Raw genomic sequence first — 26,986 nt, forward strand, 5'->3', positions numbered from 1 at the left:
TGGCAATAGGACCACGGTGGAAGTGTCTTTAAACGATGAAGTTTGAGAGACTGTTTTCGAGCTCTATTTGCCACTTGTTGGTCGACGATTTCACTGAGTGTATTAAGTTGGGCGAACTCCTGTAGCACAGGTATGGGTGTTAAACGAGGCAGATATGTTATGACGCGCATAGCCTCACGATTGATAGCTTCAAGGGAGTCCCACTGTCTGCGGGTGAGACGTTGAAATTGAGCCTGATATACTATCCGTGGCTGAAGGATAGAGAGCACAAGCTGGCGGGCCGTATGAGCACGTGCGCCACCAGAGCGCATAGCTATTCGACGAATCAGACCTAGAGTAGCTTGAGCCGATTTACGGGTGGCTGTCAGCCACGGGGTGCCAGTCCCAGATGTATGGAGGAGAAGACCAAGAATACGAACAGTTTCTACCTAAGGAATCAGAGAATTTCTCGGTAAAAACCCCTGATCCCACCAGAAACCTCCTTAGTTGCGACCGCGTAGTCCGGAAGCAGGCGCCGCAGTCTAACTTGGCATACGGTGCGCAAGAACGGGTCCATTGTGTCCCGAAAAAACAAGAAACGACTGACTAGCTGTCGGAAAAACAGATGGCCCCGTCCAACCGTCCATCTTGTACCAGCCGGAACAACATGGTCCGGCTACAGTGCTCCCATTGAGACGACGAGATAAAGACGGCAAAAATCCTGTGCAGCTTTCGAATGATCGACCGTGAACATTGCACCATGAGAAAAGGAGCGCGAAAACAAGACGACGGACGAAGACAGAACACACAGCACGAGCGCTAACTTCCGACTAAAGGAAAAACACAAAACCGCGTCGACCGGGACTTGAGCCTAACTACCAAGCGCATGCGCCAAGGCTGGGAAGCGGAAAAAAATTCTAAGGAAAAAATTCACAGGAAAAAAGGCATAAGAAGATAAAGCTTGTTGCAAACCTAGGAATCTCAATTCACGTTTCTATAAATATATAGAAGGCTCGCTGACACACAGATCACGCAAAGTAGCTATCTGTGTAGCTTCAAGGATTTCTCTTGTCAATTTATCTCTGCTTCTGGCAACGACAGAGCATTTATCCAGAAATGGCTCAAGTCCCGGAAGACAAGGTTTTTTGTTTTTCCTTTACTCGGAAGTTAGCGCTCGTGCTTTGTGTTCTGTCTTCGTCCGTCGTCTTGTTTTCGTGCTCCTTTTCTCATGGATCAATACCGACTCGCCCAACATTCCACCCTTGTGAACATTGCAACACCTGCATTACGTACCAGAGCATGCTGATAAAGAACAAGTTGCAAACAGTGGATCTGGAATAAATCGCTGGTCCATTTCCATTCTCCGCTCTGTCTCGTATCTCTTTGACCTGCCCTTTCCGGTTCACTGTCACGGTAAGCATCCAGCGGAATTCGTCCATGTACTTATCTGGTGTCGTCGTCCAAGGCGCACTGGCGAATCGTACAGGCGTAGTTGGCCACCTTTCATGCCAAAGCCCGACACACTTCGACCAATTAACCCCGCTCCCGGTGACTTGGCTGAATTCGCGCACACCTTTAACTGCATCACTTATGCTTGCCTCATCAACTGCAAACACAGCGATACCTTCTGCGTAGGCCAAGAGCTTAACTTCGGCAGCTTGCAATCTAAACCCATTAATGCTGCTGGTTTTGAGCATTTTCAAACAAAGGTTTCAATATAAACACAAGCTAAAAGAGGGCTGAGGGGGCAGCCATGGCGCGCCGAACGCTGCAAGCTAATGGGGGCCCCAAACTCTTGTTAACGATCAATCTCGCCGTGCAGTTCCGGTACGCCAGGGCGACGCCCTCGCAGTTAACAGAACCTAAATTCACGTGGTCCAATACGGCAAACAAAAGTTCATTGTCGACGCAGTCAAATGTTTTTCTAGATCAATCTGGAGAATGACCACGCGACCATTATTGTCACCATAGCATTCCAAGACATTGCGCGCCTTGTGGATGTTGGAAAAAATCGACCGGCTTTTAATACCACAGGTCTGGGGGGGGGGGGGGACCAACTACGTCATGAATCATGGTCTGCAACCTTCGCCCCAATACCTTCATAAAAATTTTATACTCAAAGTTAGTCAGTGCTATAGGTCGGCATGATGTAACCAGTCGTAATTTGTCTATGTCGCCTGTTTTGGGAATCAGCACAGTGTGGGACGACCCATAGGAAGGTGGCAGTGCGCTTTACTTTAAAGGCTTCATTAAAGATTGCATTCAAGACCGGGGTAATCTCATGCTTGAATTTTTTTATAAAACCCCGCGCTCAACCCGTCTGGTCCAGGCGATTTAACGAGGTTTAAACTATCTATTGCGTGCTCCACTTTCCCTTCAGTTATGTCCTGCTGTGATCTGTCTTTTGTTTTGTCGTCGAGACGTGGTGTCTCGGCCAGAAACACGTCCTTAAATCTGACAGCATCCACCGGATGCGATGCGAAGAGCACCTGGTAATGCTCGAAAAAGGTTCCTTGATATGGTTGATGTCTGCGGTTAAGACCTCTCCCCATTTTGTTTCGTTAATGTTAATTATTTTCCGCATGTATTTCTAAACCAAGCGCTTGTTTCGTTGCGCTTCCCCTGCAGCTGTGTCTTCTGCCCTTGTCCTCACCTGCGCTCCCCGATAACGTTCTTCTTCGATTAGCTCTATCTCTTGTTTGTTTTTCTTATGTCTTCTATCCATTCCCAGGCTCTCGGCATTCCTGTTTTAGCATTTTATGAAGCAGAGCCCTTAGCTCTGTTTCCTTTGCTTCTCTTCATGACCTATACAGCTGGCTCTTTCTAATGCTTTTAATTTTAAGTTCTTAGTGAGCTCCCACTGCTGCCAAATCCTCATGTTTCTACTTGGTTCTATTTTTGCTATTTCTTGTGTTACAGTTTGATTATAAGATTCGTCCTGACGTAGCTGGTCATTTAACTTCCGATTTCCTATGAAAAATCATTCCCCTTCGTAACGGTTCTATGCAGCATTGAACCAAACAATGGTCTGAAAAAGATACCGGCACTACTCGGGGTCACCACTTCCCGCACTTTAGTGTGCACTCCCAGACACCCTTAGAGCGTGTGGGGGTAGTGGTCTTGGTCACAAAGGAAATGCCCTCGACTCAGCGTGGCAAGCTCAGCCGGAGACCAGCCACCATGTGACAAGAGGGTTGGTCGTTTGGTGCCCAGCTTTCGCCGGTCGCAAGCCAGAGAATGGGTCGGAGCCAAAGGTTCACAAACAAAACAAAGTTTATACAGCAAAGCGACAATACAGAGGACTTCACAATTACCCGCACGAGCATATACGAAGTGATTTACAAATACAATGCAACTCGTGCAAATTGACACCTGAGAGAGATCACAATTCAACAGAATCTTTGCACCTAAAGTGCACAGAGAGAGACAAACTAAACATAATTTGTTCACCGGGCACTGCGACAGACCGACGACGACCTGAAGAGCATGACGGGGTTGATCCGCAGACTGGCGAACGTTGCCTCGCTGGTCCGTGTCTGGGCGAGTGGTGTTCTCCCGGTTGTCGAGCGGGCGCGCTTCTCGGAAGCTTAAACGGCGGCTCGGGCTAACAGACAGCGGTTACAACCCCTCATTTATAGACGCGGTCCGCGTCTGTTCCTTCTTCGCGCCAAGGCAGGCGCGCACATACACGCAGTATCAACTGCACAATTTCCTTCATCTCACACCCGGCACGCGACTCGATTGGTCGAGCGCGGAAACCGCCTTCGAGAAGATTCTGGGTCCTTCTTGCGATGCGAAGACGCCGGCGCGAGAGCGAAGGGGAGAGGGTATCACTTTAGCGCGGTCAAGGTTACGCCCTCTCCGTCGACTATGAGTAGAAACGAAACTACTCTGATGTTCTAGAGAAATCGACGGCTGGCGCGGTCATGTTTCCTTGGGCGCCGAGCCGGCGAGCTGAGTGGAAATGGCAGCAGCACACACAACTTTACGCGCTCTCCGGGGTTCCTTCCACGCTGGATTTTTGTTTTATTTTATCGCGCCGGCGCGATTGCTTATGCGCAGCGTCGGTCTTTCGAATATGCGCCGAATTTTGTGACACTCGGTAACTATTGCATTTAGGTACGATATCCACAGGTGCACCTTAAAGAACCCCAGGTGTTCGAAATTTCCGGAGCCCTTCACTACGGCGTCCCTCGTAGCCTTAGTCGCTTTGAGACGTTAAAACCCCATAAACCAAACCAAACCACAAACGCATAAATGCGGTCCAGCCGTGCATGGCTTGAGCCCTTGAATCGGGTATACTTTACAGTAAAGCACGTTTTCCTTCGAGACATTCTGCCACATCCCCGAGGTTGCAGTTCTCAATCATTCGGAAAAACACTGCAGTGCTCTTGTCTCGAAAACCTCGGGTGCTTGTCTTCTCGCGCGCGCTCAGGACAGTTATAATCGCCCATAACAATGAGCCATCTGCCCGTACGAAGCCGTTATTCTACATTCCCAAAAACACATGGCTCGGTCATCAAGCGCATTAGGCGCGTACATGCAAACAGTACGACACTCAATTTTGTTCAGCGAGAAATCGAGGGACACATCTCGACCCAAAATGCACGATTGATGACCGTGTACCTCTAGCCCCGGTACCTTCTTTAAAAAGAAGAACACAGCCAGCCGATGTGCCCACAGCATGGCTATTGACGGCAAAAAACCTAGACGTGAAACGCTGCACCATGATTACGCTACTTCCTGCGAATGGATAAGAAGTTCTCCTTGGGCAACATTATCAAGGCGAATGCCTTTAATGCCTCATACTCACGGCGTCCGATCACACATAGCTGTCAATCAAATTACTTCCACTCGGCAAGGAAAAATATCCTTCTGCACGGCGGTGTTCGAACCACCATCCTTCCTTTCCGCAGCCGAGCGTGCTAAAGACTAAGCTACTTTCTGCCAAGGCATATGAAGTTCTCCTTGGGCAACATTATCAAGGCCAAAGCCTTTAATGCCTCATATGGCGTCCGGCTTCCGGCCACACTATAGCTGTAAATCAAATGGCGTCAACCGAAACCGAGTCTAACCGAAACTTTCGCCAACAGCCAACATTAGCCAGTAGCCAAGTCACTAGTAGCTAGTAGTCACAACTGCGGCGGTCTCGCACTGCGCATGCGTCGAGAGTGGCGCCGCTGTCGCGTGAACCCTTTCGTCGGCAGACGCTCCTTGGCAGTCGAAGCAGCCGGATGCCTCCTAGCGCGCTCCCCTTTCACCATCAACGCAGCGCGAGGTTCTTAAAGGCTCTTGCCTTGCGCACTTAAGCTGGTCAATGTGCCCCTGAAGTTTTTTATTGTCGCCTTACCCACATGAAAACCCTCTTTAAAGCTGAAGGGTACATTGTAATATTAAAAATAACACTTTACAAGCACATGGCAAGCATCGATCATTATTAGAAGGTAGAGAAATATTAACTAAAGGAATGAAGGTTGCACGACTTATTCAGTTTTTACTGTCGCGATAAAAATTCAGCCACAAGCTCTTCATTTACGTAATATTCGACTACAATTAATTCGGACCGCTGCGGCGTTCACTTAAGTCTCACGACTCTACCAGAAGCTGCACTTCTTGACGGGGTTCATAGGGTCACCCCGTTTGCAAGAGAACGCTTCGGAGAACTGGGCCATGTTTCTCAATGGCACAATGCAGCGTGACCGGCTGTGCCAGTACAGACCACCTGGCGCACGCCGAGTTCCTGGAACTGAGGAGCACCACTTGAGGCAGTGCGAAACAAAGAAAATCTGTTCGGCGGTGAGGTCGACTCCTGGCAAGGTCTCCCGGCGCTCCGCATCCGGAAGACTCCGATAGGCGGCGTACGCCAGCTGGACGCCCATGCAGTCGACCAACCCTTCCTTGTCGGTTCGCGTGTCCAGAGTTCTATCTCTTGTTTCAGATTCAGCCTGCACGTTGAGAAAAGGTCTTGCAAGCACTAACAGCGAAAAGGACACCTTTCGACGCACATGGTTCAGATGGTAGTGATTGAAAGGAAGAAAGAAACGACTAGCTTTGGATACCCGAAGCATCAACGCAGAGGGCGCAGGCACCATACTCAACAATTCTGGACAAAATTTTTTTGAGTGGGAAACCTTTTATGAATGCGATTTTTTTTATAACGCAAGATTTCACTATAACAATCAATATAATGGCAGATCAACCGACGGCAGTCTTGCATGGTTTTATATTAACGTTTTTAATATCGTCAAAAGTTTTCACCATCGGTTTTCTATGGCCGTCTGTACTCCTCGATGCGATCGGCTGAACACTATAAAACAATGATTTTTCTTGATATCGGAACAATAGACCATAAATTTCAATATTTCCATAACAGTATCGCAGAATTTTTCCATTTTCAATTTTTTTGTCTGAAAATGTTGAACATGCGATGAACAGAGCCGACAAAAAGGCAAGCTGACAACTGAGTCCTATTATACTATAGCACAGAAACGATACTGAGGGCGGAGCCTACATGAGTGTAATTTGCGTAAAAAAAACATATCAAGAAAGGGTGAGACAAATAATTTTTTTTATTCCAGACATGAAGCTCCAGACACGCACTGGAAAAATTCTAAGCACCTGCTTGCATACGAACCTTGAAGTATAGCGAACGGAGTGAAGTCTGCGATATGTGGTCGTGCGCTGTTGCACCGTGGTGAAAAGTCTCCACGATACCTGGTTTGCTAGATAAGCCAATAGGTTGGTTTATGGCACGTTGGTCGAGACTGCACGTATAATAGTCAACCGACGAGTCGCGACAGCACATGTAATATTCAAGACTTATGTGCTGCAAAGCGCCGTAGAGAAATTAGATGAACGCTGTAAACTGTAACATCTAGTCACCTAAATCTGTTTTTTTCGTCCTGCAGGCTTCGTCGCCAATAGAACATATGTCATTCATGACAGCGACAAATGGTGAACTCAGTCACTCCAAATAAAAATACGTCGTACCAGCCATCACTCGGAAGTGGCCTGAGTACCGAGAATTGCTTCCGCGGCCAGGGTGTCCGATATGTAAACACGAGGACATTGAGGCCGGCATTCATCACTTAATGTGGGACTGCCCAGCTCTCAAGCCTACAAGAATCCGGCACCTGATGGTAGCAGGTCTTTCACCAAGCAACCCTGCTTCATACATTGTCTGGACGCAGGGACCGTACCATCGTTCTCTACTGGACATCATCAAATCAGCTAAATTTTTTCTATTCTTTTTAATCTCTACTACATCATTCGTCACACCTTCACTCATCATTGATGCCCTGGGGCAATAAATTTCGCTTAAAAAAAGCACTTCACTCTGCTTCGACATATTATTAGCTTTAGTAACGACTGCCTTATTCAGACTATACAACCGTGTTGGTGGGACATGCACATCAATCGCCGAGCTCTCTCATTATCACCAGGTTTGTTTACGACTATGAAAGCCCTGCCATTCGCCTGTCACTTAGTGAATCTGGAAGCCTTTTGGCAATGACTCCACATGGTTTCGACCGGTCAAAGCTAAAGGAAAATTCCTGTCCGTGCAGACCTCCAGATACCAGGAGCTACGCGTCCCCTTGGATTGCCTCTGCACAGGAAGCAAGGGCGACCTGTCACCAGTTGCCGTGAACGCTTCTGCCGTGCTTAGCTGCATCGCGTCTTAGATCAACTTTTCGTCAGCAAGGATCTTGTGAAGGAGCAAAAGGAGGCGCTGAAGAGCTCCGAACGTGCAGTTATATATGCTGCTTTGTTTTGCATGCGAATCAAAACACCACATATAACTGCACGTTCGGAAGTCTAAAAAAGAGAAGCGCCGCTTTGGTCGCTGTTAGCATTTTAGCTGCAATATTAGGAAGCCCGTTTGCTGCGAACTTCAGACACAACGAAGGCCACCCCTAAAACCGTCTTATTTTTTATAAGTGAGCTCGAACGCGGTGCAGTCATTTCCGCACGTCGCGATGGTCTAAGAATGAACGGTCCGGCAAAGCCGATTCGAGAGAGTTCGATCGACTTAGGGCTGAAATACGATTCGGGGATTTCAGTCCACCCGCCGTGGTGGCTCAGTGGTTAGGGCGCTCGGCTACTGATCCGGAGTTCCCGGGTTCGAACCCGACCGCGGCGGCGGCGTTTTTATGGAGGCGAAACGCTAAGGCGCCCGTGTGCTGTGCGATGTCAGTGCACGTTAAAGATCCCCAGGTGGTCGAAGTTATTCCGGAGCCCTCCACTACAACACCTCTCTCTTCCTTTCTTCTTTCACTCCCTCCTTTATCCCTTCCCTTACGGCGCGGTTCAGGTGTCCAACGATATATGTGACAGAGACTGCGCCATTTCCTTCCCCTAAAAACCAATTATTGTTATTATTAATATTATCATTATTATTATTTCAATCCCTTATGTACGCTGTGTGCCAAGGATGTTTTACTGAAGCGAAAGCTTTACTAGGCTATGTAGGCGGTTTGGCGTCATCAAAACATGTCCGTAGCCATTGTGCGGAACTATAAATAGAGAACGTCTGAAAAGTGGTTATGATCGAAGGAGGGTGATGTGAAGATGCGGTGCAAATATTTGGTGACGATCTAATGAGTAGTTAGTTGATTAGAGCCAAAAACGCGCAAAAAGTGGTCGGGGCCACAGTAAAAGTGACGCCAAATTTGAAACGCCGGAAGTGTAGTACCACGTGACCGGAAGTGTGGACGGAGCCAACACGCGGCGCCAAATTTGAAAGTTTGGAACGAAACATGGGAGGAGGGATATTAGACGAATTGCACGAATTCCCAGGCAAATTGGGGCAATAGAGGAAAAGAGGAGCAAATAGGGGCAAAGAGGAGCAAATAGAGGCGACGAGTGCCAATGAGGTGTCAATGCTTTCGCGTTACACCGATGCGGGTTACTTCAGTGATCTCGAACTTTTTCCTGCCAAATGGAACTAAATTCTTAGGAAATGTTTAATAACGCTATTAAATGCGGCGCCCATGTGATCAGTTCCTTAGTTGTATTTCCCAACTATGCGTTTTTCGCCCTAACTTGATGTACGATATTGTTTCAACAGCGCCAGGGAGGAGAAAATGAAGGCAAGACACATAGATCTATGTTTCCTTCTTTTCCTGCCATTCAGGCTGGGGCCGTTATTTGGAGCTCAACTTCAGCCCTCGTGGGACTGAAGATCGTTGTAGCTGTTTGCCCCGCTCGACGCCAATCCTAGGTGCTTAAAACACATTCATGCCAATCAAATTAAAGGCAGCAGAAAAAATCAGAACTAGAAAGAAGAGTGCAAGAAGTGGACAAGAAGAAGAGAAGAAGGATATAGAGAAAACAGAAGGAAGCCGGTGTGTATAGTGAACTAGAATAGTGGTCTAGTGGCGCGAGCGGAGGCGCGCGGCAGCAGATCGGCTGAAGCAAAACGCCTCTCTTCGCCGCAAGGGGCGCTACCGCGCCTTTTTAAGCTCCGCCCCTCTGCCGCCATGCTGGCCGGGTCCAGTAGGAACGGCTCAGCACTTGCTTTTTCGCGGCTCACTGCTGGTGTTCTAGGTCCCAATTATGCATCTGTTAGGCTTCATTTATTTCTGTCACACCTAGCTGAGTGCGTGGGAAAACCAGACTAATGGAATGAAAGGCTTTCATAAGCTAGTCGACAGTTACAGGAGTGCGTGTGACACTGTCTAGCGTACGTGTTGTCACTGTTGGAGCACCTAATAAAACGTGTAGGTTTCAATTACCTGACGGCAAGTAGAGTGAGCCAGGATCCAACCGGGCATCTTAACAGAATTGTGCGCCAGTCTTCGTTCTGGCTGCAATACCCATACCCTGCGCCTGAGCAGACGTTCCTAGTTATACTGGAATCTGCCTTGCATTTAACAACCTTTCCCACTCAGTTTCTGCGGGAAACCTCGAGCCTGGCATCCTCATTGCCATTTTGTACGCAGATGCTGGCCATCAAAGCTGTCCCAGTGGCACGCAGCACCTTGATAAATTCTAGATGCAGGCAACATGCAGATGAAGCAGGCGCAGCACTTAATTCTGAAAATACCGCCATACCATTCCACTTGAAGTCTAGAGTCGGACGGAAACCCGTCTGGTCGGGATGGTACATGACGAAAGAAGAAGGCGCCGACCAAAAAAAAAAGATGGGATGACGTTTCGGCTCCCCCACGGGAGCCTTGTTCACAATGAGGCATAACGTAGCTTCGTCCTTTATTTATACACCTCGCATGAGCGACCCCAGAAACCTTGCGTAGATTGGGGGCAAGTTCCCGTCATTTCGATTGAGCGTGAGGGCTGTCGTCTGAATAATCAATGATTCCAGATAGAGCCGTGACTTGCTGTCTCTTTCAAGCAACGCCGGAGAAATCATGGTTTCATTCGACGTAAAGTCACTCTTCACAAGTGTGCCGATTGACCTTGTCGTGGAAGCATGCACCGCTGCCCTTGAATCAGACCCATCACTGCCAGAAAGAACCCCGATAGATGTGCATGACCTGACCCGCCTTCTGAGATTTTGCCTGTAAAACACGTACTTCACTTTTGAGGATGTCCCGTTCAGGCAGATTCACGGAGCCGCCATGGGTGCATCGATTTCTGTGACAGTTGCGAACTCGGCCATTGAAGAAATCGAAGGCCGTGCTCTTGCGTCCTTCACGCCTGTCCCAAAAGTATTCCTGAGGTGCGTGGACGACTGCTTTTGCATCCTGAAGAAGCATTGCATGAATTTACTACTCACCTCAACAGTTTGGAGCCTAGCATACAGTTCACCGTTGAAGAGGAAATCAATGGCCGCCTCCCATTTTTAGATATACTCGTTTCCAGACAGTCCTCACGTCTAAATTTCACCATTTACAGAAAACCCACGCACACCGGCCGGTACCTACATTTTTAGTCCGTTCACCCTGATTGCCAGAAACGTTCTGTGGTGTCATCGCTGCTCCGACGAAAAGAAATGTGTTCCAGAGGAGAAGACCAGATTGCTGAAGATGTGCGTGTACGGCGTTGCTTGTCCACATGTGGCTATCCTGTACACGTCATGGACTCCGTACAGCGCCAAATGGAACGTCCTAGGCTGCAAGCTAGTCCCGCTACCCAGAAACGAGCCGCGATTTCCTATGTTCCTGGCATCAGCGAACCTTTGGCGCGCATATTACAGTCCTACGAAGTTAAGACAGCGCATGTGCCAGCTCGAAAACTGAGGAGTCGGCTTGTGCACGTCAAAGACAAGCTAAAGAAAGAAAAGTTCCCAGGTGTCGTGTATTCGATACCCTGTGCGGACTGCCCATCTGTGTATATCGGCGAGTCGGGTGACTTTGAACGAGGAATACGGGATCACCAGAGTGACGTCAGAAACCGGCGCGCAGGTCAAAATGCGCTTGCCGAGCACTCGGCTTCCGCCGCACACAACATAGACTGGGCCGAGGCACGTGTGATTGCAAAAGAAAGGGACAGCAAGTGACGGCTCTATCTGGAATCACTGATTTTTCAGACGACAGCGCACACGCTCAATCGAAATGACGGGAACTTCCCCCAATCTACGCCAGGTGTCTGAGGTCGCTCGTGCGCCGTGTATAAATAAAGGACGAAGCTACTTTATGCCTTATTGTGAACAAGGCTCCCGTGGGGGAGCCGAAACGTCATCCCATCTTTTCTTTTGGTCGGTGCCTTCTTCATTCGTCACCATTCCATTTGCACTGCAGAATAAAGTGACAGGCGGCAAATATTCTAAAGGAGAAGCTTGGGCGTGTTTGGTGGTGGATCATTCTTAAAACACAGCGCTTACAATTCGAGGGTGCAGAGACAGTAGGTAAGGGGCGATCGAAAGAAACGCGAACAAAGCGGAGCCTATAGGCGCTCCGCTGTTCGCATTTCTTTTGATCGCGATTTTACTTCGGTGGTAACTAAAAGACGCCAGAGTCGTCCGTAATGATTTCTAGGATAACTCTAACGCCTTTTTCTTACCACCGAGGTAAAAGCTCGATGAAAATGAATTCCAACAGTGGAGAGCGTAGGCGCCGGGTTGTTCGCGTTTCTTTCCATCGCGATCGATAGCACACACGAGCGCTCATGTGTACGTCTCGTCTATGTGCGCTCGTATTGTTAGCTGTGCGGTTATGTAGCAAAAAAGAAAGATGGCATCTTGAAGACAGGCTGTGAAGGCTATCTGAATTAGCTTCTTAATGGCCAAAGAAGCGACAGCAAACTCCAGCTAGCCAGTTCACTCGCATGAACGACAAGGGTGACTTTCGTCCCTCTGCAGGGCCCCTTCTACAAATTGTAGCTGACCTGGAAAATACTTGCATGGCATGCTTTAGCCTCTTATAAAGCTACATGCAGACAGTACCCTTGATACTGTACAGGTCTTTAAGGCAAAAAGAGATTCTGGCTCTCTGGCTACTGTGAAAATTTGGCAGCCGAGCTCACTGCTGTAGTGCCTAGCTACCACTACTTTTTACATACCACAACCGCCTTCCATTTTTGAACGACCGAAAGTAAAAAAAGATTCTGAGTACCAGAAAATTAGTCGGTGCGCTTAGACCTGGAAAGGACCTGTTAAGGTGAAATTTCATTGCACATAATTTCGGCTGGTTGCTCGAAGAATGCGCCCGCTAGGAAGCCAAGATTTAATATAATTTTTATTTTGCAAATATCTGCACTTACAAGGCAAGCCTTGCCTAAAATTGGGGTGAAAATGTTTTTAATTGTGGGTTAAGTTTTGTCAATAAAATGTGTTTTGAGGCCGCTGAACCGCCTCAGGAAAAGTTAATTAGGAGATAACTCGAACAGTGCCCTCACAGATGAATCACTAGGGTAGCTCAATAGTCGCATGTAAACAAAATTAGCTCAGTAAGAGATGCACCTAAAAAAAATTACGTCCACGAGCAAAACTATGATCAATTCGCATTGCACTTTGTCGGTAGCAGACGACATAGAGCGACGCGATTTTTAATCATCGCCAAAATGCTCAAAGGGGCATGGTGAGAAAAAAAAAGGTGCCTAGGAGGTTACGTTGAAGTTAGGTGAAGCCAATGGCATGCAAGTTGCTTAACTAGGAGCGTATTATGCACCCCACCGTTACGACGATGCCGAGAAACATACAAAAGTTCCTGAAGCAGCAGTGACGGCGCCGCTACAAAAAGTTGCAGTGGCGTCATCTGGTGGCTTCTACGCCAAAGAGTACGTCCGTGCCCTCCCGTTCGCGCCACTAGACCAGTATTCTAGTTCACTATACCGGTGTGGAAGGAGCAACCAACATGATGGCGCTCGCCAACTCTTTTCTGTAGGCCGCAGCGCAGTTTACTCAGCACTTTTTTCCCTCGCCTTTTGAGCTGTCGCGGCAGTATCAGCTCAAAACAATTTCTCTACATTTTCCTGTCTCAAGAGTAATTGCTATGCTGCCTTTTGATGTCAGAATGCTCTGCCGTCTCCCCTCAACACATTATCTTAAACCCGTATGTGTTGAACGCCCAGGATAGTTACGTACCTGAATATAAGACGACCGGAGGCACAGCACTTTCGATGCGTACAGCTGATGCGTTGTAGTGTTCTGCAATTTGAACCATTCTAACCAGGTGCTCACTTCTACGTTTGAAACGTCAAAGGCGTGCGTCAGTTCATGGGCAGCGATCTGCGAACGCCGCAGAATGAACAGGCAATCAAACGCCTACTTCGAAAACGAAAGAAACAGAGGATACTATGTGATAAGACGCTGGATAAACGATAAAGCGGCCACATGTCACAACACGGATCTTTATCTACAGCGTTCAATCACGGCGAGGTGAATTGAGGTGGGTGTATCTGAGAAGCTGGTTTCTAGAACAATAGCGTCAAAGAAATTGGGCCTCAGGGCCTGCCTTCTGTGAATGGCGACGCTTGAAACAATTAAATGTGCCAGTTAACAGGGCACAACTAAGGAGTCGCTTTCAAAGAAAGGCGTCCTTTAAGAAGCAACGAAACTGTGATCGCGTTATGCTGTTCGGTCTGCTCTCAGGATACGAATGCTTACGACGCCATATGCACGAGCAAACGTACCTGCCCAATACCTCCGTAGTTAAACGCTGCCGGAGCCCCGGGAATGAACACCGGTGGCTGTAGCATGGCGCCCATGACGCGGACACTTCTCCGTCGACGATCGTAGTAAGCGTTCGCGAGGATTGGGTTGAAGCCTAAGCTGTAATCCCACCAGTATGCGTTCATCGTCGTGACACGCCGCGCGGCCAGGTAAGGAGCGGTGAAGTTCCCGCCAACATCCGGGACCTCCTCTGCACCCACGTCGACCAACAAAGTGCCACTCAGTCAACTGTAGATAAGCTTAGCAGCAAATATTTTCTGCGTACATTAGTAAAACAAAAATATATTAAGATTTAGAGAGTGGAAACAGTAAAAGTAATTTATTTCGGAAGAGAAGATTTAAGGCGTAGGGAGTGAGGGAGAGACAGATTTGGAGCTTCAGTGGTCGGTACTCCCTATTCTAGCATCCAGTTGGCCTCCTACGTGCTCGGGCTACAGTAAGTCAGGAGGGCATCCCACTGCTCTATAGACTAGGGTCAGTTATCTTGGGTAGTAAATGGCTTTTTTCACAGGCCCAGTTGACCGGGTACATCGTGGCGTAGCCCCACATAACACGCACTCTTTCTCACATCTCTTCGGCCACATTTTATGACGACTCTGATCGGGTAATTGTTTGTTCGCAGTCGTCTGAGCGTGGTGCCCTGCTCTCTGCTGAGGTTGTCCGCCGGAGCCTTGTACTTGTATCGCGCCCCAAACAGCGCCTCCATTGCCTCCCCGTAAACAATTCAGGGGCACTTTGGCGATATAAATTGCGCGAGGCGAAAGCCTTTACCGCGCCACTTTGACTGCCTCTGTTTTGCGAATGAAGTTAGCGGTTACAGTGAAAACTGCGCATGCGCCGTGTGTGTATGGCTTGTCACCTTTTTGCACCACTTTGACTGCTTCTGTTGCTGATTTTGGGGGCGGGTGGGTCGAATTTGGGGGTCACCATGGTGCTCGCCATAGTCGAATTAGGCTGGACATCTATTTGGTGCAAATCGGCCAAGGTCAAATTTCGGGGGTGGGTGGGCCAGTTCGGGGCAGATCCGGGCCGAATTTTGGGCTCACCATGGTGTTTGCCGCAGTCAAATTAGGATGGACATTTATTTGGGTGCAAATCGGCGAAGGTCAAATTTCGGGGGTGACCTGGGCCAAATTTTGCGGTCACGATAGCGTTTGTCAAACTCAAATTAGGCTGGACATTGATTTTGTTGCAAATTGGGCAAGGTAAAATTACTGGTGTGACCCGGGCCAATTTTGGGGGTTGCCCGTGCCAAATTTAGGGGGTTATCATGGATTTTGGTGCAAATTGGCCAAGATAAAAGTGTGGGTATGACGCCGCTTCCGCGGTCACGACTTTCGGCTGCCGATGTAACGGACGGACCGGATCTCGACCAGGAGTGTGAGCCACTAAATGCTTTTGCCTTAATATTCTGGCGTGCTGAAGGGATCGACCGGAAAACCCGTCCTCCGGTGTGTAAACCTTTGGACAACGGTGTCTACGATGGCATTTCCCTCAACCCCATTGTCGGGTATCCAAATGATGCTGTTGAATGTTTGTGTTGTTAGTTCCGCGTCTGTGTTGTTTTAAAGCGAAAGCTTTACAAGCCTTGTCAAGCTAAGGCCATCGGCAAAGGCCATCGGCACCACATTTTGAATTTCATGTGGAGGCGCGGTGGAGGTGTGGCAGCCAAGTGACATAGCACGTCACTCGCCACAGCAGCCATCCACCTGACGGAAGCAGTCTCGAGGAGTCAAGACCTCTTTGCCTGCTTCTAATCGCGAGGCCCCAGCCCCCGTCACTCAGGCCTGTGTGCCGGGAATGGGGAGTAGGGGGCCTCATTATCTGGTGGAAAATACAGTTGGTATCATGATCACCATCGTCTGCAACCGCGCGCCGCCGCTGGGCCGACCGCTGCGCGTACCGCCGCCTTGGCAGCTGTGGCCGCGTGACTAACCACGTGACTTGCCGTCCGGAACTGGGAACTGCAAGGCATCATCATCATCAGCCTGACTACACCCACTGCAGGCAAAGGCCTCTCCCACGTCTCACCAATTAACACGGTTTTTTGACAGCTGCGCCCACCCTATGCCTGTGAAGTTCTTAATCTCATTCGCCCACCTAGCCTTCGGCCGTCCCCTCCTACACTTGCCTTCTCTTGGAATCCACTCCGTTACCCTTAAGGACCAGCGGTTGTCTTGCCTTAGCATCACATGCCCTGCCCAAGCACATTTCCTCCTCTTGATTTCGACTAGGATGTCATTGACCCGCGTTTGTTCCCTCACCCACGCTGCCCGTTACCGGTCTCTTAACGTTGCACCTATCATTTTTCTTCCCGTGACTCGCTGAGTTGTCCTTTAGAACCCTTTTCGGTAGCCTCCACGTTTCTGCCCCGTAGGTGAGTTCCGACAAGCGGTTGTACAGTTTTCTTATGAGGCATATCGGTAAAGTGCTATTCATGATGTGAAAGAACCTGGCATATGCGTTCCAGCCCATTCTTATCCTTCTAGTTATTAACGCGATAGCGTTGAAGCCTCGTGTCGCAGGAAAGCCGGTGTCGTCGGCGTCGGCATCTTTGGCCGTGAGCGATAAATGCCGCAATTCGGCGGACACCTGAAACGCGCCGTAAGGGGAGGGATTTTAACGCGACAGCGTTAAGGATTGGTTGAATGATGGATGGATGGATGGATTGATTGATCGATTGAATTAATGAATGATTGATTCATTTATTGATAGATCAATTATTTGATGTATTGATCGATCGATCGATTTTTCCTTCCCTTACGGCGCGATCCAGGTGTCCAGCGAGAAATGTGAGACAGGTGTGATTTCTTTTCCTTAAAAGGAATTGTTAATTTCATTTTCCTTCCCTCACAGCCCGGTTCGGATGTCCGCCGAGATATGTGCGACATGCGTCTTTTCCTTAAATTGTCCAACGGGCTACGCGTCGCGCTGAAAGGGCGATGGCGTTCCCTGTACTCCTCGACAACGCTGCGACACGCTGTCGCGTCTCACTCTTAAAGACGAAGCTTAAGCGTCCACCAATTCTTTTTCCCTCTCATGATCCAGATCAGCTGTCATTAGACGTGTGTGTTTCTTTACCACTTCCAGCACCTCGCTTCATATTGTTCCCTTGCTAGGCTGTTGAATTACAAGGCGTGGTGCCGTAAACAAGGGTCCCCGAGGAACGCTCTCTGTCCTCTGTCTACATTCCGGCTGTCCCGCTGTGATCAACAAAGCACAGCCAACGGACGCAGCTCGACGGTTTCCCTGTCAACTTCCAGAAACCGACAGAACAGCAGCAAAAACTCCTCGCGTTTCACTTGGGTAGGCCACGTTTCTGGCAACGCCACCCGTCATGCGCCGCCACCCAAGTCCTCCCAAGGAGATCCGAGAGACCAGGAACTCTGGGCCTTGTGCGACGAGATGAGCCGTCTCTCCTTCCTTCTAAGCACTCCCACCACTCCTCTACCTACTAAGCTTGCACCCTCTCTCATTAACCCGACCTCCACATTCACAGACACTTCGAGCACCCCTCCTGCAAAGAAGCACTGCTCCTCAGACGCCACACCGCCTCCCATACCCCCGGAAATAGACGCTAAATTCGCCGCACTCGATGAGAAATTTGACCACAATCTAAAAGGGCTTGACGCCCGCCTTGAGGCCAGATTCAATCACCTTGCCTCCACTTTCAGCGAAAAACTTGAGCAGCGCATGGACGCTATGCTTACCGAGATGGTGGAGCTCATCGCATATAACCTTACCCATCGCTTCGCCCAACTTCAGACCACCTCTACTCCTCCCACCCTACCCCCTCAATCACAAACCCCCTTTCCTGAACAACACATAAAAATTGACACCCGTCCCACTCCCCTCCTCAACCCCCCCCCCCCCCCCCACTGTCCAATATGGCAAAACGGAACATTAATTCTCTCCCCATTTTAAGTTTGAACTGCCGTGGTTTCCGGGCCAAGCCGCACCCCTGCAACTTCTTCCCATCCTCACGCCCACTCCTCACATGCTTCTTCTCCAGGAGTCTGCACACCGGGCAATCCTCCCCAGTTGCACATCTACATACACAAACACCACTAGCACACCCAGGGCATCGACACTCGTCCACCGCAGTCTCAACTACAAAACTCATCACATCACGTCTGAGACGCCCTGCGTGATCACTGAACTTATACATCACACACATACACTTGCTTCAATCTTTATAGCAAATATATACCACCTCGGGCCCCAGCCGATGGCCTTGTTAGAATCACTTCTGCGAGAGCTACACCCCATAGCAGAGAAACATCGTCTGCTAATCGGTGGGGACTTCAACAGTCAGCAGACTGACTGGTGATACACAACCAGGACGCATCGAGGTCGCAGGCTCTGGCTGCTCCTGCAGAACCTCCAACTCACGGTTCACAACACGTTTCAGATGGCCACGCGGATCGGCAACAATGTCAGCATGGACACGAGTCCGGACCTGACGCTGAGCCGCTACACTCGCGGTTTTACCTTGAACAGAACTCAACATACATTGGGCAGTGATCATTACATTATACAAATCACAGTCCCGTACAAACCACTCCGTCACGCCTATACAACACACAAACTGCTTAACTGGGATGGACTTCGCGCTGCCCTCGCCACCCACCTAGAAACTTCCTTCACAGACATCGACGCCTGGATGCAATCAGTCAAGCATGACGTTCACCACAACACATAACACATTGAAACGACCACGGAAACCCCTACCTTGGACACCCGCCTAGCACACCTCTGGGAGGCTTATCACAGCCTCCTGGAACGCTGGAAAGGAAATAAATATAACAAGACACTTAAAAAGCGGCGGGCCGCGCTGCAGACACAAATCCAACAACACTCGGAGGCGCTCTGCCGATCCATCTGGGGACAGATATGTGACGGCATCGCCGGAAAACTGTCCAGCAAACGCGCATGGCATCCCCTCCGACACCTCATCGACCCCACAGACAGCAATCCATCAACACAACACCACGTGACACGCCTCACACACCAACACATTGACAATCCCGAGGCCCTCATAAACACACTCCAGAACACATACACCTCTCTGGGTGCCCCGCACTTCTACCCCCCTACGCAGGACAATAATAATAATAATAATAATAATAATAATAATAATAATAATAATAATAATAATAATAATAATAATAATAATAATAATAATAATATTAATAATAATAATAATAATAATAATAATAATAATAATTGGTTTTTGGGAAAGGAATTGGCGCAGTATCTTTCTCATATATGGGTGGACACCTGAACCGCGTCGTAAGGGAAGGGACCAGCCAATCCTACACTCGACACAGACATCACTGAGACGGAAGTCAGAGCGGCCTTCCTGACTCTCCGGAGCAACTCTGTGGTTTGGTCTGCACCTGATGCAAACTCCGTGCTCCGTAATCTGGACGACCAATAGATCGTCCAAATTACGCTATACTTCAACGAATTCTGGAGGGAGCGTATCCTCCCACAGCCCTGGCGCCACGCGAAGGTAATACTCATACCCAAACTCAACAAACCACCTACATTCCAAAACCTTCGCCCGATTTCGCTAAGTTCATGCCTCGGGAAGGTGCTCGAGCATGTTGTGTTAGCAAGACTCACAACACACATGATGGACAACAATCTATACCCGTATAGCATGGTGGGATTCCGCCCCATCTGTCCGCACAGGACGCCATGCTGCAACTGACACACGACATTTTCGACCCGCTTCTGCCTGGTCACAGCAAAGCAGTCTTAGCTTTGGATCTCTCTAAAGCTTTTGATCGCATCGAACATCAGGCGATCATGACTGCCTTATCTCCATTGAATGTGGGTGCGCGCACGAACGCCTACATTCAAACATTCCTCACTGACCGCTCGGCTGAGATACATTTTGGTCCCCTCTCTTCACACTCCTACACGCTTCAGAGTATCGGAACCCCTCAAGGGTCCGTCCTCTTCCCCTTCCTTTTTAATATCACCCTCATTCCCTTCGCCCGAAAATTGGCAACTGTTCCTCACCTCAAGCACACTATTTATGCCGACGACATCACATGGTGGACCACCCACGGCAGCGACGACGACATCGAGAACTCCTTATAGGAAGCAGCCACCCTCACCCAAAATTATGCACGGAGCATCGAAGTGTCTTGCTCGCCACAGAGGCCTGAACTGCTCCTTATCCGGCCTAAGAACCAAAGCTCACCCCGCTCCTCCATTGCCATCGAACTGAATGGGGACCGGTGCCGGAGGTTGACACCCTCCGCGTATTGGGCCGCATACCCAGAACGATGGAAAAACACCACCACCCTCAAGAAACTCGAGCAAGTTGCAGGCGCGATATCGCATCTCATTCGCAGAGTTTCGGGCCATAATAGAGGCATGAAGGAACGCGACCTCTGTCGCCTCATCCACGCCTTCGTCCTCGCCCGTCTGCTCTACACTACCCCATACTTGCAACTATCCAAACACGACATAAATTTGGATGCCTTGACCCGCAAGGCATTCAAGGTCGCACTTCATCCCCTCAAAACCACCACAGACAGATTACTTGGCCTGGGCCTCGACATTACGATCGGGGAACTCGTGGAGGCCCACCGACAGGCCCAATACATAAGGCTTACGCAAACCTCCACAGGCCGATATATCCTGGACTCCCTCGGAATCGGAATACCGGCCAACAACCAAACCCTCCTCCCCCTTCCTCGACCCCTTCACCGAGAGCTGGTCATCAAGCCACTGCCAAGAAATGTATACCCCTCCCACCATGAGCACCGCCGCAGAGCCCGTGCGAAGGCATTCCGTCGAATGTACGGCTCCGAGCCGGATGCCGTATGGGTGGACGCTGCCTGCACGGGTGATGAATCAACCGCCGCAGTGGTGGACTCCTCTTCATCCGCCCTCCTCACGCTACATCTCCCCCCAGACACCACCGCAGACGCTGCAGATGAAGCCGCCATACGAATTGCCATCACCCGCATGGAAGCGCGGCAGATTTTAACAGACTCTAAAACTGCAATTCTAAATTTTGCATGAGGCCGAGTCCACGTTTATGCTTTTGGCATACTAGGCTCGCCAGATGAACCCCCCCCCCGCCATGTTGAGCTTATATGGGTCCCTGCGCACTCCGCGAATCCCGGAAACGAGGCCGGCAACCTGTTACACGAGGTTCACACACACACACACACACACACACACACACACACACACACACACACACACACACACACACACACACACACACACACACACACACACACACACACACACACACACACACACACACACACACACACACACACACACACACACACACACACACACACACACACACACACACACACACACACACACACACACACACACACACACACACACACACACACACACACACACACACACACACACACACACACACACACACACACACACACACACACACACACACACACACACACACACACACACACACACGCACGCACGCACGCACGCACGCACGCACACACACACACACACACACACACACACACACACACACACACACACACACGGGACATACACTTGAGTGCAGTGGGGTTGTGCGGGAACCCATCAATCCCTCTCAACCAATAATATTTTTTTCTCTCTCTATGGACGGAGTGAGTAGGCCGGAGCCATCTACGTCATCTTGACGATTTCGCTAAACCATGCTTACCTGAGCTGAACTGCAACCATTTTTTGTTAGGACAGGATTCTAGCGGCGCTTATGCCGATCCTTCTGTTTGTGCCCTAGCTGCATCTTAAGATTTCATCGCTATACATTAACTCAGTTCCTGCCGATTGGCCTTAGTCAGGGCTAGAGCTATGGCGATCTCTTCCGCTACGTGTGTTGTCTTAGTGCGCAATGACGCAACACTGATTATTTTTCCTTTGATGTTCACTAATGCTCCCGCCTTCGCGTTTTCCTCCGTTCTGTACTTGGACGCGTCGACAAGAGATTGTTACAAGTCAGTTAAAACTTATCCGCCGCGGTGGCTCAATGATAAGGGCGCTCGGCTACTGATCCGGAGTTCCCGGGTCCAAATCCGACCGCGGCGGTTGCGTTTCGATGGAGGCGAAACGCTAAGGCGCCCGTGTGCTGTGCGATTTCTGTGTACTTTAAACATCTTCAGGTCGTCGAAATTATTCCGGAGCCTTTCACTGTGGTACTTCTTGCTTCCTTTCTTCTTTCACTTCCTCCTTTATACCTTCCCTTACGGCGCAGTTCAGGTGGCCGCCGATATAAGAAGGAGACACTGCGCCATTTCGTTTCCCCAAAAACGAACCCACCAAGTTAAAGATTAAAAATGACTGGTAGCATATAAACACACTTTATGTCTAATCGGCTCGTGGTCGCTTTCCCATAAACGGACTCAGTGATGGTAGTGCTCTCTACAGCAGGTTTCAGCCGATCAATTAGAACAGGCTACTCACTGGTTTATGACACATTATGAAACCTATGTAAAAATGGGTGTGGTTTGGCTCTGGTTAAACCTGGAGTGACAAGATAGCTACAGCAAGCCTAGCGGAACTCGCTCAGTCGAATTGCATACTCAGACTTTCGCCGCCGGAGCCGTGTCGCGCGCGTTTTGCCGCCAGTGTGTCCGTGCCGTAACGTTGGCGCGCGGCGCGCACACCAGCTGCGTGCGCTGACCTCACTCCGCGCATGCGCACAATTGACGAGGCGGGCGACGCGTGCGTCGCCGTTGGCACACGGGCGAGGCGCGTGGCGTGCAGACCAGCTACGGGCTATGATGTCACTGCGCGCATGCGCACAGCTGGCGGAGCGGTGGTGCCATGGCTCAGCGCGCAGCCACACTGACCTCGCGAAGTGGTTGGCGTAGTATAGCTATCGCTACAAAAGTAGAATAGCGGTGTTCCGGGAGGAGTCGCGATACACAGAACTAAAAGTGTTTCCTTTGAAGCCACAGCTGGCTGCGCACCGTCGTTTTTTTGCTGCGGCCCGTAGGTGTGAATACAGGCACACGAGAAAAAAAAACAGTGAGATGCCTTTCACATTTTGGTGTTGCAAGATTCGCTAGATCGGTTCACATTTATTAAGCAGCTAGAGCTCTATGCAAAAAGCTACGAAAAACCCCACCTAGTGTTTTGGGCACCTACGATCAGCTGCAGCCAATAAAAGCGCAGACAGCGCCACTCCCGTGACAACCTAGTGGGCACCCTTAGTTTCTCCTAAGCCCAGCCGCCTCCTTGCTCGTTTTCGCATCCAACACACCACTCTCATGGAAGAGCGCGTACGTATTCCATGCCTGTGGAGATGCGCCCATCACGTGCACCCTCTTCCCGCGAACATGAACCATGAGTAACATAATGGCCGGCGCCTGGCGCGGGTGGAAGCCCTGGCTCGCCACTGGATGGAAACCGGGCGTATTCTACGTGGATGCAACCGGCCCCCCCCCCCTATGAGGGATGGTACACGGTGGCAGTCGTACAACAATCTAAAACAGTAAACGGGCTTACTTTCAGCGCCTGTGACATAAAACATAAGCAGGAGGTCGCCATTGCGTTCGCTGCGTCTCATCGAACTTCCAAAACAATTATTTCCGACTTTCGAGGGGCCAGTCAGGACCTTGAGTAGGGCTCGGTAGTGTACCTCGCCTACCGCCTTCTCCAAAACAGCGTCTACACCGGGGATCCCGCTCACCGGAATATTGTCCGGGCTGCTGTTCACAAGGGCCTTGAGAGAAACGAGGCAGGTGACGCTGCCGCCCGCGCGGTCTCTCACCGGGCATTCATTCCCCTCTGACCCCGACGATAAGGATATCGAATTCACTCCGGCTTACTCCTTCAAAGACATTGTTTCAGTCTATCAATCTGGCCACGGCCTATATATACCCCGTGTAAAGGCCTCGCAAAGGCGGAGGAGCGGCTTCTGCTCCGCCTGTATACTAATACTTTGCGGTTCCCGACTGCTCTCAAACACTTCGACCGTTTTTTTTCTTGGGCAGCTGTCCGCAATGTGCGGAGAAGTCTTCAGACATGCACCACATGCTGTGGGCCTTGTACCTCTAACCCTGTTATCCCCCATCACCCCAACCCCACCCGGGAGGACTAGGAGGCAACCCCGCTCGGCTGCTCTGACCTACAGGCCCAAAGGTTCCTGGTTGAGCGCGCCAGGGCAGCGGCCAACGCCAATGGGGTCCCGTACAGGGGCCCCAACTAGTGTTTGTGAGAGCCGGCCCCTCAAAAGTTGGTCCAATCATACCTCCCTGCGCTTTTTATCGAGGCAACAAAAATCATTCACCCCTAATTTCCGTTTGGAGCAATCATCCTTCTTCTCACGCTGAATATAACACAGGCCGGCTGTAAGAAGGAGTTCCCAGGATTTTGCTTCAGAGACGGCATTGGCGCCGAGCGGGGACAGGGAATAAAAGTGTTCCGCTTTCTCTATTCGGATTTTAGAAAGAAAATATAATTCCAAATACTGCAACACATTCACGCGCTGTGCATTGCGCATCGTCTTCTTCATAAACTAATAGTACTGTTAAACTAATATTCACGCTTATGCTATGTGGCGGTAGTGTCAGAAACTCGTGCGTTGCATGCGTTGGCGTGGACAATATGTGGCATAAACACTGCACTTAAGCAAAACGTGTTGGCGTGGACGACATTGCTGCAGAATCGCGGCACTGGAGTGTAGGCTTCCGGCGCACATTGAGTAAATTGGCACTAACAAGGAATAAATACAAAACACGCATAATAACCCATTCAGGTACGTGGCGGTGGTGTCCACCTGCAGAAAATTGTGCGGAGAAATGGGGAACTGGCGTAATGTCGAAGTAAGATAGCTGTCCATGACCCACTAGTCAATCTACTCAACGAAACTGCTACTCGCCTGACAATTTTGATAATAACTATCAGAAAATATCCCGAGTAGAAGCACCCCAGCCAAGGTTTAACGCATCAGTGCGGAGCTTCGCAGAACCAAAGGACACGCGGGTCACAAGACACTCACGGGAGAAGCCTTCAACTAGTGATTCTGTGCTGATCGCTTCCGGAATGCCCAGCATAAACTTCAGCCGCTGGGCCTTCTCAAACATCAAACACCAAATGGGGCCCTGGATCCATTCGGTGTCATTGATCTTCTTCATAAGCGTTCGCTTCACATTCCCAGCCAGCCGAAAGACGGAAGCCAGCACTGAAGGCGGGAGCACTGAGGTGCAGCAGACCCGTGGAAGTGCCAAGAGCATGCGTGAGGTGTCATGAAAACAGAACAGAGAAACACGTTGTAGGATGACATCTTCACCGCAAGCTACCTTCATAACTTTAAGGAAGTCCCAGTGCCGAATTTTGAAGTCAAGGTTTTCTAACTTCTCTATAGTCAGACACAACTCAAGTACGAAGTGGCCTTTTCCCGACAAAGAACCTGCTTCCAGCCAATGGTGTCGGGCAATTTCCATGGGCCTATTAACGCGACAATGCGAAGAGCGGCGTGGCAATGTAGGGCGGGGCTATCCCGGCCATTGGAAGGAGGGGACTATGCCCTTCGATCTGCCCCTCTCTGCATTGCCGTATTGCAGGCTCGTGAGAATCAGCCGACGCCATTGGCTGGAAGGGGGACGTTTGACGGGGAAAAGTAGCTTAATTCATGAGTTGTACTCAAATATAGGTGTAGTATTCTCTTATCTTATTAGTGGCTAAGCGCAAATACTTAGCTCAGGCTAAAAGGTATCAAACGCATTGTGCCTGTTTATTGCGGTTAGTTATCGTCAAACCACGAGGAGTGACTCAAGAGAGATGCACTTTATTTGCCCTAATTTTGCTGCACACTGTGCTGATGGGCTAGAGAAATTCGGTCTCCCTAACACCGGTCGGACACCGGCTAAATGGTGCGGCTCCACGAGTTTGCCATTAATGAGCCACTGAAGACAATCTGGAAAGGAAGCCCCAAATATTTGATGAAACCGTACCGTCGACTCATGCATGCTGAAAGCAGTGAGCTCATACGATGCTTGTTAAATACGGTTACTCTCAATCGACTTCTGTTTTGTTTCAAAAGTAACAGGGCAATAACCCTTACGACCGCCGCGGAGGCTAACTGAAAGCTCAAGTCAGTTACGTGTCCAACCGTTCTGCTCTTTGCGAGTAAATGGTGAGAAATGAAACCCAAAAGCGGTGTTTATACTCGGCATCAGGCCTGTGCGTCACATGTTTGAGCCTAATTATTGCAGTCGTGAGTCATCCGACCCTGCCAGATTAATAAATTGTTCTTTATTTGGGGGGTGGGGGTGGGAGAGGAAAGGAAATCTCGACGGACACCTGAACCGCGCCGTGAGAAAAGGGATAAGTGAGGGAATGAAAGAAGAAATGAAGGAAGAGGTACCGCGGTGAAGGGCTCCGTATTAATTTCGACCACCTGGGGATCTTTACCCGCCGTAGTGCCTCAGTGGTTAAGGCGCTCGACTACTGAGAAGGAGTACCCGGGACCGAAGCCGGCCGCGGCGGCCGCGTTTCGATGGAGGCGAAATGCAAAAGGCGCCCGTGTGCTGTGCGGTGTCAGTGTACGTTGAAAATCCCCAGGTGGTCGAAATTATTTTGGAGCCCTCCACTACGGCACCTATTTCTTCCGTTCTTCTTTCACTTCCGCCTTTACCCCCTTCTTTTACAGTGCGGTTCAGGTGTCCACCGATATATGTGACAGTTACTGCGTCATTTCCTTTCCTGAAAACCAATTTTCCATTTTCCGGTTTTTTGGGGAAAGGAAATGGCGCAGTGTCTGTCTCCTATATCGTTGGACACCTGAACCGCGCCGTAAGGGAAGGGATAAAGGAGGGAGTGAAAGAAGAAAGGAAGAGGTGCCGTAGTGCAGGGCTCCGGAATAATTTCGACCACCTGGGGATCTTTTTCCAATTCCAATTCCAATCTTTAACGTGCACTGACGTCGCACAG

General features: G+C 49.8%; 1 protein-coding gene across 1 annotated transcript; it reads right to left on the reverse strand.

Moving 5' to 3' along the window:
- Window positions 1–5,510: 5,510 nt before the first annotated feature.
- LOC144135338 (membrane metallo-endopeptidase-like 1) lies at window positions 5,511–25,240 on the reverse strand. The gene is made up of 4 exons (XM_077668035.1): window positions 25,053–25,240; window positions 14,011–14,240; window positions 13,463–13,606; window positions 5,511–5,924 (listed from the first exon to the last, which is right to left on the reverse strand). Exons 1-4 carry the CDS (start codon window positions 25,186–25,188, stop codon window positions 5,574–5,576), a joined length of 861 nt encoding a protein of 286 aa, XP_077524161.1. The 5' UTR covers window positions 25,189–25,240; the 3' UTR covers window positions 5,511–5,573.
- Between the last annotated feature and the right edge of the window lie 1,746 nt (window positions 25,241–26,986).

The sequence above is a fragment of the Amblyomma americanum genome, chromosome 5, assembly GCF_052857255.1.
Source record: "Amblyomma americanum isolate KBUSLIRL-KWMA chromosome 5, ASM5285725v1, whole genome shotgun sequence".
NCBI classification, from domain to species: Eukaryota; Metazoa; Arthropoda; class Arachnida; order Ixodida; family Ixodidae; genus Amblyomma; species Amblyomma americanum.

Coding starts and splice junctions, on each gene's coding strand:
- LOC144135338 (XM_077668035.1), bottom strand. CDS start 25,188: ATGAAGAAGATCAATGACACCGAATGGATCCAGGGCCCCATTTGGTGT. Junction 14,241..25,052: donor ACTAGTTGAAGGCTTCTCCC/GTGAGTGTCTTG, acceptor ACGTGGGTGCAG/AGGAGGTCCCGGATGTTGGC. Junction 13,607..14,010: donor ACTACGGAGGTATTGGGCAG/GTACGTTTGCTC, acceptor CGGCGTTCGCAG/ATCGCTGCCCATGAACTGAC.